Source organism: Giraffa tippelskirchi, chromosome 13 (assembly GCF_054371585.1).
Source record: "Giraffa tippelskirchi isolate mGirTip1 chromosome 13, T2T-mGirTip1v1.2.pri, whole genome shotgun sequence".
In the NCBI taxonomy this organism is placed as follows: domain Eukaryota; kingdom Metazoa; phylum Chordata; class Mammalia; order Artiodactyla; family Giraffidae; genus Giraffa; species Giraffa tippelskirchi.
This window is the reverse complement of record NC_137287.1, coordinates 15,500,462-15,525,641: the sequence shown is the minus strand read 5'-3', so window position 1 is coordinate 15,525,641 and position 25,180 is coordinate 15,500,462. Positions and strand designations below refer to the sequence as shown.

At 51.5% G+C, this 25,180-nt stretch overlaps 2 protein-coding genes across 11 annotated transcripts in view; one reads left to right on the top strand and one right to left on the bottom strand.

The window, feature by feature from the left end:
- ITGAL (integrin subunit alpha L) overlaps positions 1–15,246 on the top strand; it is a 44,737-nt gene extending 29,491 nt beyond the window's left edge. For 2 of the 8 annotated variants that reach the window (XM_081553041.1, XM_081553039.1), the window contains exons 17-30: positions 287–376; positions 3,675–3,731; positions 3,826–3,899; positions 4,443–4,584; positions 6,824–6,934; positions 7,337–7,416; positions 7,522–7,608; positions 9,415–9,490; positions 11,004–11,114; positions 11,358–11,414; positions 11,510–11,608; positions 12,258–12,353; positions 13,195–13,305; positions 13,797–15,246. In XM_081553041.1, the coding sequence (XP_081409167.1) occupies positions 287–376; positions 3,675–3,731; positions 3,826–3,899; positions 4,443–4,584; positions 6,824–6,934; positions 7,337–7,416; positions 7,522–7,608; positions 9,415–9,490; positions 11,004–11,114; positions 11,358–11,414; positions 11,510–11,608; positions 12,258–12,353; positions 13,195–13,305; positions 13,797–13,967 (1,362 nt within the window). In that variant the 3' untranslated portion in view covers positions 13,968–15,246. Of the gene's footprint in view, positions 1–286; positions 377–3,674; positions 3,732–3,825; positions 3,900–4,442; positions 4,585–6,823; positions 6,935–7,336; positions 7,417–7,521; positions 7,609–9,414; positions 9,491–10,379; positions 10,534–10,595; positions 10,708–11,003; positions 11,115–11,357; positions 11,415–11,509; positions 11,609–12,257; positions 12,354–13,194; positions 13,306–13,796 lie in introns of those variants that run through there. The other 6 variants (XM_081553040.1, XM_081553038.1, XR_014072286.1 and 3 more) reach the window with 5 other exon arrangements.
- A 6,648-nt stretch (positions 15,247–21,894) lies between these two features.
- Positions 21,895–24,544, bottom strand: ZNF768 (zinc finger protein 768). 3 transcript variants are annotated; one of them, XR_014072277.1, is made up of 3 exons: positions 24,298–24,544; positions 22,294–24,006; positions 21,895–21,944 (listed from the first exon to the last, which is right to left on the bottom strand). XR_014072277.1 is itself a non-coding variant. In XM_081553026.1 (3 exons), the coding sequence occupies exons 1-3, from the start codon at positions 24,383–24,385 to the stop codon at positions 22,409–22,411; spliced, it is 1,623 nt and encodes a 540-aa protein (XP_081409152.1). In that variant the 5' UTR covers positions 24,386–24,544; the 3' UTR covers positions 21,895–22,408. The 3 variants fall into 3 exon arrangements, 2 of the variants coding, with proteins under 2 accessions (XP_081409152.1, XP_081409151.1); XM_081553026.1 differs by having other exon boundaries at positions 21,895–23,609; positions 23,673–24,006; XM_081553025.1 differs by having other exon boundaries at positions 21,895–24,006.
- Positions 24,545–25,180: the final 636 nt, after the last annotated feature.

Genomic DNA, 25,180 nt, shown 5'->3' with positions numbered 1-25,180 from the left:
GTTTGACAAAGATTTGGGGGCTTCTGTTAGGACTCAGGGAGGAAAAGTGCTGATGGCTAGTACAGCCTTGGAATTGGGGCTGAAGGATAAACACTGGCACTGAGAAGCAAATCAGGCATTTCACAAACACCTGATGTGTAGTAAATGTATTCGCATGACTGGTAAGTTCTCAGACGACTAGCTGCTTGAATTCCATCATTTATAAAGTATGGACAAGGTATGTCTTTTCACTGAAAGTGTGGTAAAGGTTAAACTCGTGACAAGGGGTGTATCTTGTTGCCCTCAGTTATGCATTCAAGATCTCATCTCTCCCATCAACGTCTCCCTAAGTTACTCTCTCTGGGAGGAAGAAGGGACACCGAGGGACCCAAGGGCGGTAAGAACAGATCATCTGGGGAAATTGATAGTAAACAGGGGAAAATAGAAATTCTATTTGGCAGGATTGTATTATATAGGATTCAAGCAATAGAAATGAAATATGCTTACTTAAGCAGGAAGGAGTCTATGGGAGTTTTGTACTTCAAAGACATTTGGAAAACTGGGGTTGGGAAGATGGGGGACCAGAGTGGGTAGAGGCTCTAGGGGCTCTCAAGAGGAAGAAATAACGGATGGACTGCCCAGGGCATGGCCCCTTCTGTGAATCTTCTCCCGGTCCCTCAGCGCATCAGCTTCAGACTTCATTAGGCTTGCTCAGTCGTATCTGACTCTGCGACACTATGGACTATATAACTTGCCAGGCTCCTCTGTCCATGGGATTTCCCAGGCCAGAATATTGAAGTGGGTTGCCATTTCCTCTTCCAGGGGATCTTCCCAGCAGGCTAGGGATCGAACTTGCGTCTCTTGCATTGGCAGGCAGATTCTTTACCACTGGGCCACCTGGGAAGCTCCATTAGGCTTCTAACGTGAGGCAAATTTCTGAGAGATGCAAATTCCAGGGAGAGAACACCAGAAGGCCTAGGACCATCCCTTATCTCTGGAAGAACAGAGCACCCTGATCAGCCTCGCCCAAGGGTATTCCACTGAGGATAAGTTTTCCCGCAGAGCCTCACTGGGGTGCCCTTGTCATGGAAAAGAAGAGGAAAACCCTCACTACTGTAGGCTACCTGATTACATGCTCACTGCCCAGTGCCAAAAGCCTGATTTCCTCTTCTGAAATCCTTGATGCTCAGCTGCTGGTTTCGGAGAAGGCAATGGCAACCCACTCCAGTATTCTTGCCTGGAAAATCCCATGGACGGAGGAGCCTGGTAGGCTGCAGTCCATGGGGTTGCGAAAAGTCGGACACGACTGAGTGACTTCACTTTCACTTTTCACTTTCATGTATTGGAGAAGGAAATGGCAACCCACTCCAGTGTTCTTGCCTGGAGAATCCCGGGGACGGGGGAGCCTGGTGGGCTGCTGTCTATGGGGTCGCACAGAGTTAGACGCTACTGAAGCGATTTAGCAGCAGCAGCAGCTGCTGCTGCTGGTTTAGCTGCTGTTGGAAAGGAGCAGGGAAAGAACTTGGGCCTGGAAGCCTGAAGATGAGGATTTTTTTTTTTTAAAGGAATATTCTTGATTGGTTACAGACCCAGCCAAAGCTATTTATTTTTTTAATTTATGGCTGTGCTGGGTCTCTGCCACTGCACAGGCTTCGCTCCAATTGCAGCGAGTAGGGGCTACTCTCTAGCTGTGGTGCCCAGGCTTCTCTGCAGTGGCTTCCCTTGCTGCAGAGCATGGGCTCCAGGGCGCGGGCCTCAGCAGTTGCGGCTCCCAAGCTCTCGAGTTCAATTGAGCTCACAGGCTCAATAGTTGTGGCTTAGTTGCTCCTAAACCTGGGGGATCTTCCCGGACCAGAAATCAAACCCTTGTCTCCTGCACCTGCAAGCAGATTCTTCACCACTGAGCCGCCAGCCAAGACCCCTGGATTTTTTTCTCCCCCAGCACAAGCAGGTTCTGTCTTACTCCAGGACTGTCTCTTCTCTGAAATGAGTCCCAGCATTGTGAGGCCCCTTCAGAGCTGGAGCATGGTGACTGCTAAGCATGATGACTCTCTTGTGGCTTTTGCCAGTGCCCCACTCTCCAACCTGCCATGCACTCAGGATGTATAGGGACAACCAGCAGTTTCTCCCACTGGTACTAATTAAAAAAAAAAAAAAAAAAAAAAGGCAAACTGTGTGGGGTGGCAACTCAGGGTTAAAAAGAGACCTGAGGTCACAGTAGTCAAAAAGGCTTCCTGGGGGAACTGTCATTGGTTCTGGATCTCACAGAATGAGTGGACTTTGTGGGGAGGAGAGGGATGGTTTTAATTTTGGAGACAATGGGAAGATGGGCTTAGCTTCTGTCAGGACAACTGAGCAAGACAGAGGCCCTCAATGCCCCCTTGGGGACCGACTGTGGTTTCTGGTGAATGGTGGGAATAATCTGTGTGTGAATGTTGAGGGTAGGTGAAAGCACTCAGCAGAGACTGCCAGGACCCCTGTCTTTAAGGAAGAGTCAGAGGCTGCTTGGCAGGTGGCTCGGAAATTGAGAAGGCTGGAGTCTTCTTTAGAACATATAGTTGATCACCCATAAAATATTTCTTTGACCCCATTACCCTCCACTGCCTAATATGACTTGCAAAGCCAGGGGGAATCTGGACCCTGCATCTCTCTCCTGAACCTCCTGACATGTGGCACCCCAGCCGGTCTGAGCACCTCTCTGCTCTTAACACGGGCAATCTCTCTTGCCTTGGTCTCCATGTAAATTGTTCTTTCTTCCTCTCTCCATCCTTTTCACCTGGCTCCCTCATCATCATCCTTTATATTTCAGTTGTGATGCCATCCCTTCAGGAAGCTTCCCTGATCTCCAAGCATGGGAGGGTCCCCTTCTACACCCTCTAAACACATCCTGTACTTGTCCCACCCTCACACTTGAGGGTGCCTGGCCGTTTCTCTCACCAGACTGGGAGGAAGGGCAGGGTGTCTGTTTTGTTCTCTGGTTTGGGGGGTCTGGGGGCTTCCCAGGTGGCGCTAGTGGTAAAGAACCCACCTGCCAATGCAGGAGACATAAGAGACTCGGGTTTGATCCCTGGGTCTGGAAGATCCCCTGAAGGACAAAATAGCAACCCACTCCAGTATTCTTGCCTGGAGAATCCCATGGACAGAGGAGCTTGGAGGACTATGGTCCACAGGGTCACAGAGAGTTGGACATGACTGAAGCAACTGAGCACGCATGCACGTGGGAGTCTGGTCCAGAGCAGAAATTCTAGAAACATGGAAAAAACACCTTGATCTGATAAGAGCTGGAGAGCTATTCTATCAGGGAAGTGGGACTCACAGAAAAGAACCACAGGAAGAGCTATTCCCCAGCAGAAGAGCCTAGATGCTGTGCAGCCAGGTGTTCCTGCGAGCAGAGAAGTTGGATTGGGGGAAACTAGGGGAGTGCATGGTTAAGGCCCAGATCTCCTGGCCAGGATGGGAAGTGGACACACATGCTGAGCCTCCCTCAAGGAGCTGCTTCCAGAGGAGGGTGGCACAGATGGCCTTGGGCTGAGTTGGGAGGTTGGGGCCCACACTGGGAAGGCTTTGGCTCCTGGGAGGGACGCAACCACAGCACCCCCCCCCAGCTGAACCCCGGCTCTGAGCCACTCCAGCTCTCCTCCATCAGTTCCACTGCCTCAACCACCCTCTCCTGTCTCCCCCTCCTCCATGTTCAGCAGGGCAGGGACATCCCGCCCATCCTGAAACCCTCACCACACTCCGAGACCAAGGAAGTAAGTGGGGCAGGGGGCAGACAGAGAGGCGGGGGGCCAGCCCTCCTGGGTGTGGGGACCTGAGCCTCCAGGTCCTTTCTTTTTGGCCTTTCAGATTCCTTTTGAGAAGAACTGCGGAGAGGACAAGACTTGTGAGGCAGACCTGAAGCTGGCCTTCTCCGACATGAGGTCTGTAAGGCTTCCCACCCCCGGGACCTCCTGTTTCACCCAATGTTTTCCTGAGGCAGCTTCTGGCTATAGAAGGAACACAGGGTGGATTTCCCTGGTGGTCCAGTGGTTAAGAATCCGCCTTGCAATACAAGGGATGAGGGTTCAATCCCTGGTCAGGGAACTAAGATCCCATGTGCCTCAGGGCAACTAAGCCCACATACCACAACCAAGACCTGATGCAGCCAAAAATAAATAAATATGTAAGTATTTTTTAAAAGAAAAGAAAGAAGTAGTATTTGTATGAAGTGATGGTCAGAAGACCCCCATGGACACTGACTCTTATTTGTCATCTGGGCCTTAGATTCCTCCTCTGAGAAATGCTGGTTCATTGCAGCCCTCCTATCAGGAATAGAGAAGATGGCAAAACTTAAAGCCTGTGCATAGGAGCATATTTTGCTGTTTCTTTTTTCTGGCCTACTGGATCCCTCAGTTCTGAAAGTCTCCACCTCTGATCCTATTTCTTTCATGGACTCCCATAACTTTGCCCTGATTTTCCCCCAGATCCAAAATCCTGCGTCTGACCCCCTCCGCCAGCCTCTCTGTGAGGTTGACGCTGAGGAACACTGCAGAGGATGCTTACTGGGTCCAGGTCATCCTGAGCTTCCCCCGGGGACTCTCATTCCGCAAAGTGGAGACGCTCAAGGTAAGTGAGAGGGCAGGGCCTGCCCACAGACCAGGTGCCAGGCTAGTCCTGCAGCATCCGCTGCCTCCTGGAGCCCCAGGTGGCCAGGACAGCCTGAAGATGTGGATGAAAGTCTTCAGACCACGTCTGGGTTCTCAGCCTGATGGCCACCCATGAACTGTGAGAACTAAGATACAAGATTCATGCTCTGTGAGCCTCAGATTTGCCAACAAGAGGTGAAGCTGGGGATGTCATAGGATTAGAGAGAAGGTTGCATGAGATGGAGAGTGTGACAGAGGCTTAAGGACCTGGGGACCAAAAAGATATACACAGATTCAGGAAGATGGAGCCACCTTCCTCCTAAATCTGACCAACATGTTTTTGAGGAATGGCCTGGGTTGGTTTTTTTTATTATTATTTTATTTTATTCCAGTTTTATTGAGATATAATTGACAGAAAGCACTGTATAAGCGGAAGGTGTACAAGAAAAAAGTACACTCACAGTTCATGCAACCATCCCAACTATCTATCTGAAAAACTTTTCCATCATCTCAAAAAAAAGTTCTGTACCCACAAGCAATAACTCCCATTCCCCACTCTCTGCCACTGGTAACCTTTAATGTATTTTCTGTCTCAATGAATTGGCCAGCCTGAGATATTTTGTACACCTTGAGTCATACAATATTTGTCCTTTTGTGTTTTGTATCACTTAGCATAATGTTCTTTGCCTTTGCTTAATGTTTTTGAGGTTCATCCCTGGGATAGCATTTGAATTTCATTCCTGTTTAAGGCTAATATTCTATCACATGGATAAAGCACATTTTGCTGATCTGTTCATCTGTTGGTGGACCCTTGAATTATTCTTATACAGCAACATTCACTGCTTCCTTTTGAAATTATTTATTTATTCATAGCTACATTGGGTCTTTGTTGGTGCACGTGGGTTTTTCTCTAGTTGCGGTGAGCAGGCACGTGGGTTTTTCTCTAGTTGCGGTGAGCAGGCACTCTTCTCTGTGGCAGTGCGCAGGCTTCTCATTGCGGTGGCTTCTCTTGTTGCGGAGCACGGGCTCCGGGGTGTGCAGGCTTCAGTAGTTGTGGCGCATGGGCTTAGTTTCTCCTCCACATGTGGGATCTTCCCGGACCAGGGTTGGAACCCGTGTACCCTGCATTGGCAGGCAGGTTTTTAACCATTGGACCACTAGTGAAATCCTGAATGCTTCCTGAAAGGACACGTAGTAGAGTGATTAAGAACTTGAGATCTGGAGTTAAACAGACCTGTGTTCAAGCTCCTACCAGCTTCCTGCCAACGTTACCTAGTTGTGAGACTGTGGGAAAGTCACTCAACTTGCCTGAACCCTTATTTCCTGTCTAACCTTCTTCCCAATCTAAGCTGAAATCTGTCCCTTCCAGATAGTCATGAAGATAAAGGGTTTTGTTCTGCTTAGCCCAGGATCAAGTACATTTTGGAAATGGTTGCTGAATGTGTGGATGTAGCAGCATTTTAACTCTCCTGTGATTGTACCTCAATTCACTGAATCATTCCTATCTCTTTGGCTTGTTTGATCACCTCCAGTTTTTCCCTAGGATAAATATTATTGCAGTGAACATCTTCTTTTTAAGTACTTTTTTTTCCCCCAATATTCCTGTACCTTTATTTTTTTCCCCAAACTTTAAACTTTTTATTTTGTATTGGGGTATAGCCAATGAACAACATTGTGGTAGTTTCAGGTAAACAGTGAAGGGACTCAGCCATACATATATGAACATCTTTTTAAAATTTTTATTTATTTATTTGGCTGCACTAGGTCTTCATTGCTGTGTGTGGACTTCTCTAGTTGCAGCAAGCAGGGGCTACTCTCTAGTTGCGGTGCTCGGGCTTCTCACTGTGGTGACTTCTCTGGTTGTGGATCCCGGGCTCTAGGGCACACAGGCTTCAGTAGTTGAGACACGTGGGCTCTAGAGCGCCAGCTCGGTAGTTGCGGCGCACAGGCTTACTTTCCCCTCTGCAATCCCCTCCGGGATCTTCCCGGACCAAGGATCGAATCCATGTCTCCAGCATTGGCAGGAGGATTCTTAACTGCTGGACCACCTGGGAAGTCACTACAGTGAACATCTTTGTATTGAATCCCTGGTTCTTTGGCCCCACTGTTCTGTACACGTGCCCTGGCAGGGAGGAATTGGGCCCCGAGGGGTTGGTGGCCTCTGGGGAAACTTTAGCCTTGCCCACTAAAAAGCTCCTTCTCTCTCGTCTCACCCCCAGCCCCACAGCCATGTACCTGTGAGCTGCGAAGAGCTTCCTGAGGAGACCATGCTGCAGAGCAGAGCCCTCTCCTGCAATGTGAGCTCTCCCATCTTTGGAGCGGACAGCGTGGTGAGTGCCTCCGGCCCCCAGGAGCCCAGCGGCCAGGGGCTGCAGGCTCAGGAGGAGAGGGAGGGAGCTCCTGGCTCTGGGGAAGGGGAAGGTGATTGGCAAGGCCGGATGTACCCCGCCCCCTACCCCCAAGAAAGTGTGTGCAGAGGTGTCCTGTGTCGTTTGAGAGGCTGGACTTTGGAATTGGAGAAACCCAGGGTTGGGTCATACGTACTGTGACCGTACACGTATGACTTAATCACTCGGAACCTCGGTATCCTCATCTCTAGAGTGGGGATAAAGCACCCAGCCCAGGGAGGTTCCTATGACTGTGGCAGTGGGGGCACAGGACTGTGAGGGGCCAAGGCAGTTCCCTGAAGCCCAGGCCCCCTCCTTCTTCATTCCCCTCTCCTCTCCTGCCAGGTTGATATCCAGGTGATGTTTCATACGCTACAGAAAGGCTCCTGGGGGGATTTTATCGAGCTGCACGCCCATGTGAGCTGGTGAGCAGACCCCCACCCGCATCCCTGTCCGCCCTTGGCCTCAGACTGTCTCACGGTCCTGGCTAAGCCGTCTCCTAACACTGCATTCTATCCTGCCCCCTGCAGCAACAATGAGGACTTAAGCCTTATGGAGGACAACTCAGTCACCGCCAGCATCCCTGTCATGTACCCCATCAACATCCTCGCCAAGGAGTGAGTCCTGAGCAGCCACACCCCTTTCCCTCCTGCCTCCGCCTCCCTACCCAGGGCCCCAGCCTTCCTCCCAGGGCTGCCCCTCCCCCCACCTCTTAGAGGCCCAGGGGTGATAAGAACTGATTCCAACTACAACCCCAGCAGATTTCAGCACTCAGTAGGGTGAAGGCCCTCAGAGAGTTCTGAGTCAGATGGAAACTTACTGATCTGGTGTCACCTTCTGCACCAGCTGCGATGCTGCGATGCTGGGGACTTTCCTGGGAGCTTTCAATACCTCGTGGGGCAGCCGTTTGCCTCTGTCCCATTTACTTATGAACCATGAGGCCCAGAGAAGGGAGGAACTTGCCCAGAGTGGACAACTAGGAAGTACTGACCCCAGGATCTGAACTTGAGTCTGTCTGACTCCAAACCCCAGCCAAGCTCTCTACCACTTCCAGCCGTGCTAGATTCCCTCTTCCCCAGCAGAGCTAGAAGAGATAGAAAAGTTTTCACCATGACCCTTGCCTACAGAGACTTAACGGTCAGATAGGAGAGCCCAAACTCATGTACACACAGAGGAAGTGAGTTGCAGAATGTTGTCATAGGAAGGACCCATGCTGCTGCTGCTGCTGCTGCTGCTAAGTCGCTTCAGTCATGTCCGACTCTGCGACCCCATAGATGGCAGCCCAACAGGCTCCTCCGTCCCCTGGATTCTCCAGGCAAGAACACCGGAGTGGGTTACCATTTCCTTCTCCTATTCATGAAAGTGAAAAGTGAAAGTGAAATCGCTCAGTCGTGTCTGACTCGTAGCGACCCTGTGGACTGCAGCCTACTAGGCTCCTCAGCCCATGGGATTCGCCAGGCAAGAGTACCGGAGTGGGATGCCATTGCCTTCTCCGAGGAAGGACCCACAGGGCTCAGTTGTTGGATTTTCTCATTTACCGAAAAGGGGAGGAAGCCAGAAAAGGGAAGTGGCATTTTTAAGTCCTCTGAATGAGATAAGGACGAGGATGGTGTCTGAGCTGGTGTCCCTGGTGCTTTTGAACATAAATGCCACACACAATGATGTTGTCTGAGGTGTCATATGTAATTAGAGTCAGGAAAGATGACGTGGATTGGAGGAGACTTGGAAGGAAGGGTTGGTGGGGAACAGGGGCCTGAACTGGGGTCTGGAGGATGGGGGTGGAAATGGTTCAGATATGGGCCAGGAAGGAAGGCATCCATGGTTATCAGAGAGACAAGCGTAGGGGACGACATGGAGGCAGCAAACAGTGGGGCCGATTCGGGGAGTAAGGAGTGGGCAGGCCCAGAGGTGGCAGGTATGAGTGGGGAGCAGTCAGCAGGCAGACCAGGGAACAGGCAGGTCTGGCTATGGGGGAACACTGGACCTGACTCGTTGTGGGCAGCAGGGAACCATTGATGGATTCGGAGGACATGCATGACAAGATTAGGAAGGTCATTAGAAGGATGGAGTGGGGAGTGGTCCAGAGGCTGGTGTAGTTCTCTAGGAGATGAACAGCGGGGTCCAGAGGACAATGGAGGCGCCAGCGAGGTGGTGTCTAGTGGGGAGAATACAGCTCCAAAGGTCACCCCTCCATGATCCAGCCCTGGTCCCCCACTGCAGGACTCTGAGTAAGACTGACCCCTTCCATGAGCCTGAATTTCCAAAGGGCAATAGCAAAGCAGTGTCGGGGTGATGTGAGGTTGAGCCTGAGCCATTTCTAGAACAGTGGCTGGCAATTCCAAGGCTTCCCCTGGCCCCAGGCCCCCCGTGTGACTGTGTTGCTGTCTTTTCCACCATCTCCAGCTGCTCCTCTCTCTCCACAGCCAGGAAAACTCCACGCTGTATATCAGTTTCACCCCCAAGAGTCCCAAGATCCACTATGTCAAGCACATCTACCAGGTATGAACCTCAATGTGAAAGAGTCCTTAGAGGTGCCAGGTACAGCCCCATCCTAAGAACCAAGTATGCAGCAGAGACCAACTAGATCCTGTCCCTAAAGGACCCCAGCCCTCCACTTTCTGTGATCCTTTCCTAAAACGCTCCCAGTGGCAGCATACTCATCAGCTCCTTTCCACCCGTGGATAAATTATTTCTGGAATCACAGAACTCTAGAGCCCAAGTACTCTGAGAAAGAACCTAGTTTTTTGAGTTTTGTTTTTATATTTAAAAAAAAATTTTGATGTGGACCATTTTTAGTCTTTATTGAATTTGTGACAATATGGCTTCTGTTTTTTATGCTTTGGCTTTTTGGCCCTGAGGCATGTGGTATCTTAACTCCCTGACCTGGGATCAACCCACACCCCTTACATTGGAAGGTGAAGTCCTAACAATTGAACCAACAGGGAAGTCACTGGTTTGTGGTTTTTGTATTTGTTTAACTGAAGTATGACTGATTTGGGCTTCCCAGGTGGCACTATGGTAAATAACCCACCTGCCAATGCAGGAGACATAAAAGATGCAGGTTAGATCCCTGGGTTGGGAAGATCCCCTAGAGGAGGGCACAGCAACCCACTCCAGTATTCTTGCCTGGAGAATCCCCATGGACAGAGGAGCCTGGCAGCCTACGGTCCATAGGGTCGCAAAACTTAGCACGCACTCATGCATAGTTGATTTACAATGTTGTATTGCTTTTTTGGTTTTTTGAAATAGAAAATTCACATTTATTTTAAGATTCGATTATGTAGACATTTGATCTGCTAATTGTGTTCTCTGTTACACAATCTGATTCATGTCTTTCAGAGAGAACCTAGGTTTTTGTTTGTTTGATTGTTTCTGTTTTTGCCTCAAGGCACCGCTTACAGGATCTCAGTTCCCCAACCAGGGATTGAACTTGGGCCACAGCAGTGAAAGCCTGGAATCCTAAACACTAAGCCACCTGAGAACTCCCAGGAAATGTTTCTTAAATAAATGTTAGCACTTGTCAAAATGTCCTTGCCAACCTGCATTGTGCAAATAATTTTTGCATCCGTTCTTGTTAAATGTCCTTCCTCTTTCACTCATTCAGAAAATAACTTCTTGCGAGGCTGGTCATGTGCTGGGTACTGTGCCATGGCTGTAGGGAAGTACGCATGAAATGATCCCTGGCTCCTGCCCTCACACAGCTCACAGTCTAGCAGGTATACACACACGCACAAGCAGACGGCTTACCACCTTGCTGGGGAACAAAAGTACTGTCAGGGAGTCAGCCAGACCTTCACGGATGATGTCTGAGCAGTACCTTGCAGGATGGGCAAGGGTTAGCTACATGGAGGAAGCAGAGAAACATACGGAACCCAGGCTGTAAGGGTGTGATTGACCATGGCCCGCTGCCAATTGAAGAGGGGGTCCTTGGGCCCCAGCCAAGGAGGATTGGATCTGGGGTGACACTTGGGGTGGCATTCAGGGCTCTGCAGCCCCTTGTCCTCTGTACCAGGTGAGTATCCAGCCTTCTAACTATGACAACGTGCCCCCACTGGAGGCTTTGGTTAGGGTACCACGGCTGCACAGCGAGGGGCTCATCACCCACCAGTGGAGCGTACAGATGGTGAGTCAGCCCAGAGGAGGGAAGGGCGCCCAAGTCTGTGAGGGGGAGCTCCTGACGGGGAACGAGGGGCTACAGATGGGTAGAGATGGGAGTGAGACGATTGAACCTGCCAAGAGCCAAGGAGGGGAGAACTGGGAGACACGGTGGTATCTGAGAGGTGGGGAGGAATGGCGGGTCTGGGCTCAAGGGGCCGGCATCCTCTCAGCTCTGGACTAACTGAAGACCCTGCCTCCTCCTTCCCAGGAGCCTCCAGTCAACTGCAGCCTCAAAAATCTGGAGAGTCCATCTGATGTGGCTGAGGTACTGGCCGTGACCTCAGCAACTGGGGCAGGGGCTGGGCAGGGGACAGGTGGGAAGAGACCTCCCTGACCCCCTGCTTTCCTTCTTCCCATCAGCCTTGCTCGTTTGGAGCCGAGTTCCTCTGCCCGGTCGACTTCAGGCAGGAGATCCTTGTCCAAGTGATCGGGAAGGTGGAGCTGAGGGCAACGATCGAGGTAGCAAGCTCCCGCTGGCCACAGACCCCAAATGGTTGGGGGTGGGGGAGTGGGTTCAAGAGGTGAGGGTGGGTTCTCCCAGCAGATCTGCCTTTTTTTGTTCTGTCTTGAGGAAATGTCCCCGACATTTACACAATTGCAGATGAAAGAGGACCAAGATTTGTTTAAAATTTGCAGGACTGTTTTCATGGGCTGACCGATGGTTCTTAGGGCTTCCCTGGTGGTTCAGATGGTAAAGAATCTGCCTGCAATGCAGGAGACCCGGGTTCGATCCCTGGGTCGGGAAGATCCCCTGGAGGAGGGCATGGCAATCCACTCCAGTATTCTCGCCTGGAGAATTCCATGGACAGAGGAGCCTGGCAGGCTACAGTCCATGGGGCCTCAAAGAGTCGGGCATGACTGAGCGACTATCACTCACTCACTCATGAATGGTTCTTACAACTTCTTTGTAGGAAAAACTTCCTTCCCATAGTAACGAGTGGCATGTTAGGATGCTCCAGGAGAGAATGGGGTAGAGACAGTGCACCCACCAGGACCCTTCTGCTGCCTCTGCCCCTTGAGTTGTGCTGGGGGGCAGAAGTCAGGGGGTTCTGAGTCCTCCTTCCCTCTGGCCTGATGTCTGCTCCTTCTGTACCCCCGCCTCCCACAGGCCTCCTCCATGTTGAGCCTCTGCAGCTCCCTCTCCATCTCCTTCAACAGCAGCAAGCACTTTCACCTCTACGGCAGCAACGCCTCCATGGCCCAGGTATCTCTGCCTCCTCAGAAGGCCCCGGGAACAGGGGAGAGCAGAGGAAGGAGCCCCAGGGCAGAGCTAGGAGAGCAGAAGCTGGGAGTGTGGGAAGCCATGGAGGAGAAGGTTGGGGCTTTAGCACTGTAAGAAGCTCCTCTCAGCCAGAGTCATGGGCCTTGGCACAGCTTCCCACCACCGCTGGCGGGCAGGCAGACCAACCATAAGGTCAGGATGAGTTTGACGGCAGCTCAACCAAAGGGCCACTACCCAACAGGTGGGGCACGATGGGAAGGTGCTCTGGGCAGAGAGAGTATCACGTACAGGGCCCAGCTTTGAGAGAGTGGGTGAGGTGGGTTTAACAGCAGGAAGCTCAGGGACTTCACTGGCAGTCCAGTGGTTAAGACTCCATGCAGCTGATGCAGGGGGCACGGGTTCGACCCCAGGTCTGGGAACTGAAGAGTCCACAGGCTGGGCTGCATGGCCCAAAAAAGGAAAAAAATAAAATAAAAATAAATAAGAGCAGAGAGCTCAGAGCAGAAGGGAAGGGATAGCTGACAAAGTAAACAGAAGCCAGATTCCGGAAGGCTTTGAGCTGCGATTCTGGCATTTCATCCTGGAGCTGAGCAAAGCCTTGTAAGGGCTTAAGCGGGGGCCCGAGGTGCAGGTTTGCCAGTTCATTCCAGTGGCTGCGGTGGGAGATGTACTAGAGAGGGAGGCTCTGGGCCCGAGCCCCGTGCTCTACGTGACACTGTCCAGATGGGAAAAGCTAAGACCTAGGGTCTAAGGCCAGATTCACACGTTGCGTCCGGGATGGGAACAGCTTCCTCCCCGCATTTCTGTCTCTCCTCTCCCACAGGTCGTCATGAAGGTTGACCTTGTATATGAGAAAGAGATGCTCTATCTCTACGTGCTGAGTGGAATCGGGGGGCTGTTGTTGCTGCTCCTGATTTTCATAGCTCTGTACAAGGTAGGAGCTTCTGGGAAGAATGGGCACCCAACCAGGCCGTGGAAAGTAGAATTGCGTGGAGTCAGGGAACAGAACACCAAGACGAGAGGGTGTTAAAGCCAGAAGGGGCCTCAGCCTACTCCTCCTTCTACAGATAAGCCCACTGAGACCCAAAGAGCAAGCAAGACTTGCCCCATCCCTCAACAAGCACTGGCAAAGCCAGACTTGGGTACCCAGGGAGAAGAAGAAGGAATTTCCCTTGTATTGAGGGCCAGGCACTGGGATACAGAGGCACGGACCACACACGTGGTCCATGCCTCTGAGATGCTCCCAGTCTCTAGGGCAGACAGACCCGAACGTGCTCTGCAGCCTGTAACACAGGAGCCTAACCTAGGCTGGGGAAGTCCAGGAAGCCCTCTCAAGAGAGGCGGCCTTTGAGTTGGGATTTGAAGGATGAATAGACGTTAGGGCTCTGCGGACTCTTTGTTCATTCCAGTGTTGTCTTCCTACAGGTTGGTTTCTTCAAACGGAAACTGAAGGAGAAGATGGAGGCGAATGTAGATGCTTCCAGTGAAATCCCCGGAGAAGATGTTGGGCAGCCAGAGTTGGAGAAAGAAGTCAAGGACCCAAGCTGCCTAGAGCCCCTCCAAAAGAAGGATGAGGATGGAAGTGGTGGAGATTGAGTTTCAGCCCGTATGCAGAGGGCCCAGGACTGGACTCGGGGTGCCTGGTACCACCCTACGTCAACCTGAATTTCACTGTGTATTCCTGGGCAAGTCTCTGCCCCTCCACAGCCTCACTTTCCCTGTCTTGAACATGGCCCTTTCCTGCCTGCCTCCTGTGCAGGTTTGTGGTAAAGATCCACTTAGGGGTGCACTAGGAAGGGTGCACAGAGGTGCACAGAGGTGAGGCCTTGTAATCATCACATGTCCTGTTTCCCACTGGCCCCTGTTAGTTTCCTCCCCTGGAAGAGAACATCTGATCTAAATTTGGAGAAATGCTCATCTCAGGACCTAGTAACACTCCAGGCTGTCATACCCACCTGTGCCTGGATGTCCTCAGAGACCTCAGACCACACCCCCCTCCCCAGAACCTTGCCCTGCCTTCCCTGGAATCTTGTCAGCTTTTAATTCTCCTGCCAGAGCCAATCTCATTTGTGTCACTACATTGCTCCTGCAAACCCTGTGGCCTGTGACTAACAACCAAATTCCTTAATATGCCTTCCAAAATCTGCAAAATTGGGCCCCTGCTTCCCTCCCAGACTCTTCTAGAAATGTCCCACCTTCCTTCCTGAGGTGACCAGCCTTTTCACTTGCCCGGCTCCTTCCTGGCTTACTGCCTCTGCCCAGACTCTTCTCACTTCTGGTGATCTCACTTCAGACTCCTCTCACGTTCCTCCTGCCTAACTCTCTGGCTTCCGATCTCAGCTCACACGTCACTTTCACTAAGCAGCACCACCACCCCAACCCCAGCTCAGCTGGGTTCCCATGTTACACACAGGCTTACACAGCTGTACTTGTTCTGCATAGCACTGGTCATATTTATTAATTGTTAAATGGTTGACTTCATATCTGTCTCTGAAATTAAACGATGAACTCCATGAGGGTGAGGATCGTAGCTGACTTGTTCACCTTGGGACCCCTGGTGATATCACAGAGTCAGATATACAGTAGGTGCTTGATACAGTTTCACTGCATTAGTGAGGGTGCCCGTGGGAAGACAGGGAAAACAGTTTGGGTGGGCCCCCTGGCAACCTCATCCCTCAAGGCTCAGCACCCCGCAAGCACCTGCCTCCTCATTCCACAGCCCCCCACCCCAGGACCCCATCACATCCTACTGTGGCCCCCACTGTGCGATTGTGATCTCAAAGACGGAAACTATGTCCAGTGACTCGGCTCCCCATGCCAACCACAGTGCTTGTATGTATCTAGCAAATAAATGTGAAATTCTGGCCAATTTTGAGATGTTTTGGTACTGGTGTAATATTCCAGCCTGACTCCATTACATGAACATTTCCTCCTCAACCCTTCCACTAAGTGGGCCCAAAACAGTCAGATTTTTTTGGTTGTTGTTTTCTTTCCTTTCTTTTTTCTCCTTCCTCTTCCCTTTCTTCCTCTTCTTCCTCTCCTCCCCCTTCTTCTTCTTTTTTGCCATGATGAGCCTCAGAAACTGACTTGTGCCTGATATTGAGAGTTAATTGAAGAGAAGCAGCAAGAGGGACTTCCCTGGTGTTCCAATGGCTGAGACTGCACTCCCAATGCAGAGGGGCTAGGTTCAATCCCTGATCAGGGAATAAGATCCCACATGCCACAACTAAAGATCCTGTGTGCCACAACTAAGACCTGGCACAGCCAAATAAATCAATAAATATTTTTTATAAAAGAAGAAGAAGCAGTGAGAGAGGCACAGAAAGTGAGGAACAGGTTAGGGAGAGGCACTGAACATTTATTAAGCTGTGACAATAGACTTTCGCTGACATTACCTGCCACCACCCTGCCTCTTTTAACTTGTTGCTTGGAGATTATTTTCCTCTTGGTACAAGGCAAGAGTTATGGGACATCAGGAAGGCTCTTGTGTGGTTTGGATAGTAAAGGGTGGGGTTCTCTCAACTTCCTTCTTGGTATTTTTCTGTTTTCATGTTAGAAGCCCAACTGTCTCTGCGGGTTGCAGTCTGCTTAGTCTTGGAGAGGGGATGGGAGAGGAGGGGTCTCTGTTGATCCTGTGCCTTGGAAGGAAGGCTGGTGGCTGCTGATGGTCACCCAGGATTGGAAGCTGCAGTTGGTTTTGCCAGGCTGGCCACCAGGCTGCTACTTCCCCACGGCTTCCCAAGCCAGGTCACCGATGATAATGCCAGTGGATCCTGGACAGATTCCAAGTGTTCGGCGGCCACGAATGGGAGAGCAGCCTTCCCAAAAAAGAAGCTATCTCACCAGTATCCCAGGTCAGCTTTGGGGAAACAGAGGTAGTAGACACCCTCCTTTTAAATTTTATTTATTAATATATTATTTTGTCTGTGCTGGGTCTTCGTTGCTGCGCACTGGCCCTCTCTAGTTGCAGCAAATCAGGGCTACTCTTTCTTCCGGTGCACAGGCATCTCATTCTGGTGGCTTCTTCTGTTGAGAAGCACAGAATCCAGGCACACGAGCTTCAGTAGTTGTGGCACACAGGCTCAGTAGTTGCAGCTTGCGGGCCCTAGAGCATGGGCTCAGCAGTTGCCGCACATGGGCTTACTTGCTCCGAGGCATGCTGGATCTTCCTGGATCAAGAATTGAACCCATGTCCCCTGCATTGGCATACAGACTCCTATCCACTGTACCACCAAGGAAGTTGTAAAATAAAATTTTTTTTTAATTGAGGTATTGTCAATTTATGCCCACCGCCCTCTCTTTTTAAAAAAGCAATCAATGGTTGTAGGGCCTTGACCCTAAAACCACCTCTACCTTCAGAAGGAACAGAGGGGACTGGTCACTGCTGCCCTCTTGTGGTCAGTAGGATTCCAGGGGAATATTGAGTAATCCTACGGTCCGCTCATGTCCAGACCTGGGAGGTGAGAAGCAACATTTTTTTCCCCAAGCAGTGACCTTCGATGGCTCCTTTCTGTCTACAGCAGGGTAAGTGGACATTCCTGAGCCGGACACACAAAGCCCAGAACAGTCTTTCAAAGCCTGCCAGGCTCTTCAACTCATCATGCCCTTCTGGTCCAGCCCCCAAGGAACCATGGGGCTGGCTCCAAAGCAAGACATCAAGAAGGAAGAAGTGAGGCTCATTTTCGCAAAGAGGGGGGAAAATGTTTTGACCAGATGTATCACAGGAGAATTCCCTGGTGGTTTCATAGTTAGGACTCCAAGTTCCCACTGCAAAGGGCACAGGTTCCATTCCCGGTCAGGGAACTAAGATCCTGTATGCCATGAGGCATGGCCAAAAAAATACCATTAAAATTAAATCTCATCATGCTTGTGTGTGCTCAGACGCTTCAGTCATGTCCAACTCTGTGCAACCTTATACACTGAAGCCCGCCAGGCTTCTTGTCCATGGGGATTCGATGGCCATGCCCTCCCCCAGAGAAATCTCATCATATCAAGTTAAAAAAAAAAAAGGAGTATCACAGAACTGCTAAAAGTATATGGAATGATCTATAAGCCTTGTGAAGCAAGAGTCAGGTTCTATTCAGAATTTCCTGAGCACTCTGTGTGAGGTCCTGGGCTGAGTTTGAGGACATGGTGGTGAATATAACAGATGAGTCCCTGCTCTCAAGAAGGTTCACTCCAGTGGGAAAAGAGAGAGAAAAGTAGAAATGTGATTCTAGGTAGGGATAGCGCTGTGAAAAAAATGAAGCAAGGTAAGGGGTTAGGGGGTGAAGGAAAGGGCCCTTTTACATAGGTGATCGGGAAAGTCTCTCTGAGGAGGCAATATGATGTGACATGAGGGGAAAAGTGGATATTTTCATCCAAAGTGAAAGTATTAGTCACTCAGCTGTGTCTCTTTGCCACTCCATCGACTGCTGTACACCAGGCTTCCCTGTCCGTCACCAACTCCCGGAGTTTACTCAAACTCATAATCATTGAGTCGGTGATGTCATCCAACCATCTCACCCTCTGTCGTCCCCTTCTCTTCCTGCCTTCAATCTTTCCCAGCATCAGGGTCTTTTCAAATGAGTCAGCTTTTCGCATCAGGTGGCCAAAGTATTGGAGTTTTGGCTTCAGCATCAGTCCTTCCAATGAATATTCAGGACTGATTTCCTTTAGGATGGACTGGTTTGATCTTCTTGCAGTCCAAGGGACTCTCAAGAGTCTTCTCCAACACCACAGTTCAAAAGCATCAATTCTTCAGCGCTCAGCTTTCTTTATAATCCAACTCTCACATCTATACATGACTACTGGAGAAACCATAACCTTGACTAGATGGATGATGCTGAAGCTGAAACTCCAATACTTTGACCACCTGATGCTAAGAGCTGATTTATTTGAAAAGACCCTGATGCTGGGAAAGATTGAGGGCAGGAGGAGAAGGGGATGACAGAGGATGAGATGGTTGGATGGCATCACCGACTCAATGGACGTGGGTTTGGGTGGACTCCGGGAGTTGGTGATGGACAGGGAGGCCTGGCATGCTGTGGTTCATGGGGTCGCAAACGGTCGGACATGACTGAGCAACTGAACTGAACTGAACTGACTAGATGGAGGAGAAAAGGACAAACTTTTTTCTTTTTCTACATTGCTTTGTCTTAGTCACATAAAATGTTATTTTCTTAAAGCCCAGAGTCAATGATTACATAAGACAACTCATCTTAAACTATATAACAACAATGTATCCTGCTCGAGAACATGTTTCTCCTTCTTAAGAACCTTCTGACTAAACCTGTTATCTTGAAAAGTATATTGTGGGAGTGGGTCTGGTAAGACTTTTCTATTGTTAGTTCTAATCTTGTTAATTTAAGATTTATGTTGTGGGAGTAGGTCTGTTAAAGTATATAAGGCCTTGATAAGACTAGTTGGGAGACACTCTCCATCCCCCTTCTGATGTCTATGTCAGAAGCTTTCTCTGTCCTTTTTATACTTTAATAAAACTCTGCTACACAAAAGCTCTTGAGTGATCAAGCCTGGTCCCTGATCCCAAAGCTAAATCTTCTTTGGAGATCACAAATCTGACATTGGTCACTGTAAGCTATTATTTCATAATGGTTTGATTCGGTGACCCTAAGTGTATATGAATCAAATCTATTGGTTTTATCCAATTAGAAATTAAAATGGAGAAAAATTTAAAACATAAGAACACCCAAGTCCACATTCCATGCAAGCCATCAAAGTGATGACATACGTTATCATATGTCAAGCAGCATCCAGAAAACTTCCTTCTGGGAGAAAGAAAGTGAAAAAAGTAAATAACTTCTTAGTATTATTAATGTTAGTCGCTCAGTAGTGTCCAACTCTTTGCGACCCCATGGACTGTAGCCCACCAGGGTCCTCCGTGCATGGAATTCTCCAGGCAAGAGTACTGGAGTGGGTTGCTATTTCATCCTCCAGTGGATCTTCCCAACCAAGGGATCAAATCTGAGTCTCCTGCGTTGCAGACATATTATTTACCGATTGAGCCACCAGGGAAGCCCTTAGTATCCTTAGGGAGTGATGGAATCCAGGCTCTTCAGTTTCCTAGCTGTGTCACATAGAGTAAATTCCTTATCCTTTCTGGGATTCATTTCTTCATCTGCTAAATGGGAATAATAGCTCAGAGCTGCTCTGAGCATTAAGTAACATGTGTAAACTGCTTAGCACTGTTCCTAGTGTGTAAGCACTAATGGTGGTGGACAGAAGTGGTTGGTCTGTTACGAAGGTGAAGTGAAGTGAATTGCTCAGTCATGTCCGACTCTTTGTGACCCTGTGGACTGTGTCCATGGAATTCTCCAGGCCAGAAAACTGGAGTGGGTAGCCTTTCCCTTCTCCATGTGATCTTTCCAACCCAGAGATCGAACCCAGGTCTCCCGCATTGCAGGAGGATTCTTTACCAGCTGAGCCACAAGGGAAGCAGGAGGGCATAGTAAAAGTGGCAGGCTGAGACTTCCCTGGTGGCACAGTGGATAAGAATCTGCCTGCCAATGCAGGGGACAGCGGTTTGATCCCTAGCCCAGGAAGATTCCACATGTCTCAGATGCAACTAAGCCCATGCACCACAGCTACTGAGCCAGAGTTCAAGAGCCCACGCTCCCCAACAAGAGAGGCCACCACAGTGAGAAACCTGAGCACCACAACAAAGAGAAGCCTCCGCCTACCTCAACTAGAGAAAAGCCCATGCAAACAGCAAAGACCCAGTACAGCCATAAGTAAATAAATAAACAAAAATGATCATCAAAAATAAAAAAGCAACAGGTTGACCAAGAGTCAAGAGCCTTGGTGCTGGAGACCTAGATCTTCCATTATCCCTTCCACCTTGATGCTGGAGAACACACTTGTCCTTTCTGGGTTTGGAGCACCACCTGGCAACTGAAGGTACCCCAGCAGCTGTCATGAAGAGAGGGGTAGGAGCCAAGTATCTACATCTCCATCCTCATTTGAACCGATTTTAAATACCCAGGCCACTGGCAATTCCCTGGCAGTCCAATGGTTAGGACTCAGCACTTTCACTGCCAAGGGCACAGATCCAGTTTCTGGTTGGGGAAATAAGATCCAGCACAATCAACGTGACCAAAAAGAAATAAAAACAAAAACCAAGGCTACTTTATGGTGCTACAGTTGAACACCACAGGCACTGTGCCCAAGGCCTTTTAGCTTTCAAGTGCCTACATTTTGGAGCCAAAGAAAAATCCACCTCCAAAATAAGGATATTGAATTGTATAATTGAAATAAATGTTGCAGTAAATGTCTACTAATGTGATATCATGTCAGATATTCAAATGCAGTTCTGTTCAACATATATGAACTATATTAGATGTGAGAACTGGAGTATTTTACTATCTGAAATTGTGTGTAGTAGGGTGTCTGTACAGAAATATGCATACATTTTACAAAGGTCTTTAAAAAACTGAGATTTCACTTGAAAAGTAATGTTCTGTATCCAAAATTATCTAAACTTTGAAAACCACTAAACACACCAAACTGTACTGAACTACGTGTCTAGGGCCCCTTTCCAGAGTTTGTAGATCACGAGAGGTTGGACTGAAATGTGCTTAGAGAGGTTTTTTGCTTTTGACAAGTTCTAAGGCGGCTGTGAGGATGGGCATGAGGCCGAGGGTGATGTCAGGGTCCTGAGGCCCTAGAGGCCTCATGGAGCAATGACTCCCCACCCGCCTGTGAGGCTGAGCGCTGGGGGCAGGTGGTGCCAGGCAGACATGTTCTGAATGTCTCCTTTACAGGGCACTGCCCAGCCCTCAGCAGGTATTCATCTCAAGATGTGTCCGGCAGCTGGGTAATTCCCTGAGGTGCAGGCTGGCCCCCTCAACTAAGGTCATGACTGGCCACACTCCAGAATCCCCCAGACTGATGGCACCAACTCCCCATCATTTCCTGAGAAGTCAAGTGTTGGGAGGGCTGAGACTCAGATAGGAAAGGAAAGTAGGAGAAAGGTGGGGTGGTAACAAGGTGGTCCTAAAAATGACCAGCCTGGTGGGAGGGTCTTGAAGCCTGAAGCTGTCTAACCTTCATACTGGATCCGGTATGTTCCCTCGTGGGTGGGGTTGGAACTGGAGACACTCCCTATGGTCAGTCAGTGTGTACAGAAGGGTGGCTAGAGGTTCCAGCTGGGAGGGGTGGGGATGGCCCAGCTGGGTGCTGGGAGCCCAGGAATGCTGGAATGCAGGCTCTAGGCCTGGATATGAGAATCAGGGTCTGTTTTCTGGCCCAAGGACAGACCCTCTGTGTTTGTGAACAAAGTTGAGAGTTTTCTCACACCAACAGTGAACCCCCTTCACATTTGTGCAGGATTCAAAGCACAGGACATGAACTTGAGCAGATATGGGCAAGTCATGTCTCCTGTGCTTCGTATTTTAAGATTCTAGTGAAACACGAATATAAAAGCACTTCCCAGACAAGGTCTTATGGCTTCGTTGGCTGCTGTTATGACCTAGCATCTCTCAATGCCCAGGGCACTATCCACACACATAATTTAAGGACAAGTCTCTTTTACCACATAAAGGTCTTTATTGAACTCAAATTCAGGGGCTCCAAAGCCTGAGGAAGACAAGAGAGGCTGGGGTTTGTGCTCAGAAGCCAGGCCCCACTTTGGCCCCCCCTCCCCTCACCTCTTCCTGATTCAATGAGGGTCTCAGTAGCTACCAGTCTAAGCTACCCAATCTAATTAAGTAACCCCACCCCCCTCCCCCCATCCCCATCTAGCACTTTGCCAAGCCAGGCTTCCACCAAGGGGCATGCTGTTGCTGAGGCCAGCTCTCCGCTGACCTCTTTCTCGATCTCTCCCAGAACCTCCGGCTGCCAGCTTGGCCTCCCTCCAACCCCTCTTCATAGCCCATTTCCCACAACTCTCCGGGGCATGTCACTTCCTCCACCCTGACCCCCTCACCTCCTAGAATCTCTTTTCTCCTCCAGCGTCTCCACTATTCGCTGGCAAGGTTGCTCTAGCTCCCTGTCCCCTTCTTTTCTGCCCACCAGCTCCCCAATCCCGACGGGGCCCCGGGTCAGCGCCGGCCGGCCGCGTGGGTCCGCTGGTGGCGGATGAGGTCGGAGCTCTGAGAGAAGGCTTTCCCACAGTCATCGCACTTGTAGGGCCGCTCCCCGCTGTGGACCCGGTGATGCTGCAGCAGCGTAGAGGAGCGGCAGAAGCCCTTGCCACACACGGCGCACCTGTAGGGCCGCTCGCCCGTGTGCGAGCGCTGGTGCTGAATCAGCGTGGAAGAGCGATTGAAGGTCTTGCCGCAGTCGGGGCAGCTATAGGTGCGGCCCGGCAGGTGGGTGCGGGCGTGGATGGCGAGCACTGAGCTCTGGCCAAAGCGCTTGCCACACTCAGGGCACTTAAAGGGCTTCTCGCGGGCATGGCTGCGGGCATGGGGGATAAGTGCCGAGCGCTGGGAGAAGCTCTTGCCGCAGATGCCACAGCTGAAGGGCCTCTGCCCAGTGTGCACCCTCTGGTGACTACGCAGGGAGGAGTTCTGGCTGTAGCACTTGCCACACTCGGGGCAGCTGTAGGGCCGCTCGTGGCTGTGAGTGCGCTGGTGCCGCAGGAGGTAGGAGCTGTCGCCGAAGGCCTTGCCGCAGTGCGGGCACTTGTAGGGCTTCTGACCAGAGTGGGTGCGCTGGTGGCGAAGCAGGTAAGAGCTGTCAGCGAAGGCCTTGCCGCAACGGGGACACTTGTAGGGCCGCTCGCCCGTGTGGGTGCGCTGGTGTTTGATGAGGTCAGAGCTCTGGGAGAAGGCCTTGCTACAGACCTCACATTTATAGGGTTTTTCACCCGTGTGGATGCGCTGGTGCTGGATCAGGGTGGAGCCCCGCCCGAAGCTCTTCCCACAGATGCCGCAAATGTTGGGCCTTGGGCCCTGCCCACCCCTGGCCCGGCCACCCCGGCGGCCTGGACCACGAAGGGTCCCTGTCAGGCCCAGGGGATTCTGGAGCATCTCAAACTGGGGTGGAGCCAGCAGGGCCCCTGTGGGCATCTCAAATGGGGGCCCTAGGGACATGCCCCCTGTAGGCTGTTCCCCAAACCCCTGGGTGAAGGCGTCTAAGGGGTGGACTCCCAAGGGGATGCTCAAGGGATTCTTTTCCTCGGGATTCAGCAGCATTTCTGCACCTTCCTGGAATTTGGAACTTTCAGCTTCAAATTCAGGGCTTTGGGTTTTGAACCCTGGATTCTGGGGTTCATACCCTGGGCTCTGGGATTCATACCTGGGACTCTGAGATTCATATCCAGGGCTCCGGGGTTCATACCCAGGGCTCTTGGGTTCATACCCAGGGCTCCGGGGTTCATATCCAGGGCTCTTGGGTTCATACCCAGGGCTTTGGGGCTCATACCTAGGGCTCTGAGGTTCAAAATCAGGGCTCTGAGAATCTGATTCAGGACTTCTGGGTGCAAACTCAGGGCTTGGGGGCACAAACCCAGGGCTTCGGGACTCAAAACCTGGGCTTTCAGGCTCAAACCTGGGGCTTTGGGGTTCAAACTCTGGGCTTTGTGGCCCAAAACCAGGGCTCTGGGGTTCAAGCCCAAAAGATATCTCTTCGACCTCATAGTCCCCAGTGCCTTCTTGCTGAGAAATTTCTTCTTCCTCATTCTCACTCATGTTGCCTGCAGGATCAGAGAATTACAGAAAACCCAGATTGTGCGGGACCTGGAAGGTTACTGGGTCCCACCATTAATTGCCACAAACCTTTCCGTCCTCTTCAATCAGGGTCGCTGGCCCTTGGGCAAGTGCTGAAATTCCCACCTCCCCCTCAGCAAACCCAGGCCACCGGGTCCCCGACCCCGCCTCCTCCAAGTCCCAGGTGTCCAAGCCCCCTGCTTTCTTCCCCTCCCACCCTCTACAGCCCCCTCTCCCGCTCCCAGGCACACTGCTCGGAGGGGCGCTCCCTCCCTCACCTTTGAGGGACCCTTCAGGGCTCCTCATTTCATCAGGACTTTGCGTATCTCGGGGCTCGAGGCCCCACGGCGACGCCTCCCGTTCCATCCCCGCCGGCTCCCAGTGCGGCGGCGGGGGCGATGGTGGACGATCCTGCGACTCGATCTGAGTGCCCCAAGACCCGAGCCCTCGCCGCCCGCCCGCTCAGCGCCGGCCAGGGGACCCGGCTGTCCAGCCCCGGCCCCTGAGGCCGGACGTCTTGACCCTGGGCCTCTCCGGCCCGCCGGGCCCCTCCCCTACCCGCGGCCCCGCCCCCACCCACAAGGTCTCGGCTTGCCCTGGGGTCCTCGCAGGCCCCCAAACGTCGTGGCCTCGGAGGTGAGGGGCTTCACGACTCGCCTTGCTGCCCCCAGATACCGCTCCCCATCCGAGACCCCGTCGTCTGGCCTCCCAGCCCCCGGCTGGGCTGCGGCTGGCCGACCCCCTCCCCTCTGCACAGGAAGTGTCCGTCCGCGGCCAGTTTCCCCCGCCGGCTAGCTTCGCGGCCTCTCTAGGAGCGGCTGGAGGTGGAAACTCGTTGGCATTAACCCTGGGCAGGATGGCCCCGGCGTCGAGGTAGGGGAAGACTGGGCGCCCTGGAGCCCGCGGGAGAGGCTGGGGCAGTTTATGTGCCTATGTCGTAGGTCTCCGTCCGCCCCAGGGCCTATCTGTGCGTCTCCTGGGCCCTGCGTCCGTCAGTGCCCGTGGCCAAGGGCGAGGCAACAAGCGAGACCAAGGTCAGCGAGAAGGAGCGACGCTTCCCGGTGCCAGCGGGGGCGGTGTCTAGCTCCCCTCCCCTCCCAGGCCTTGGGGTCAGTTCTGGCCGCGCCTCGGGAACCTGGACAGACCTCCCCCCTACCCCCA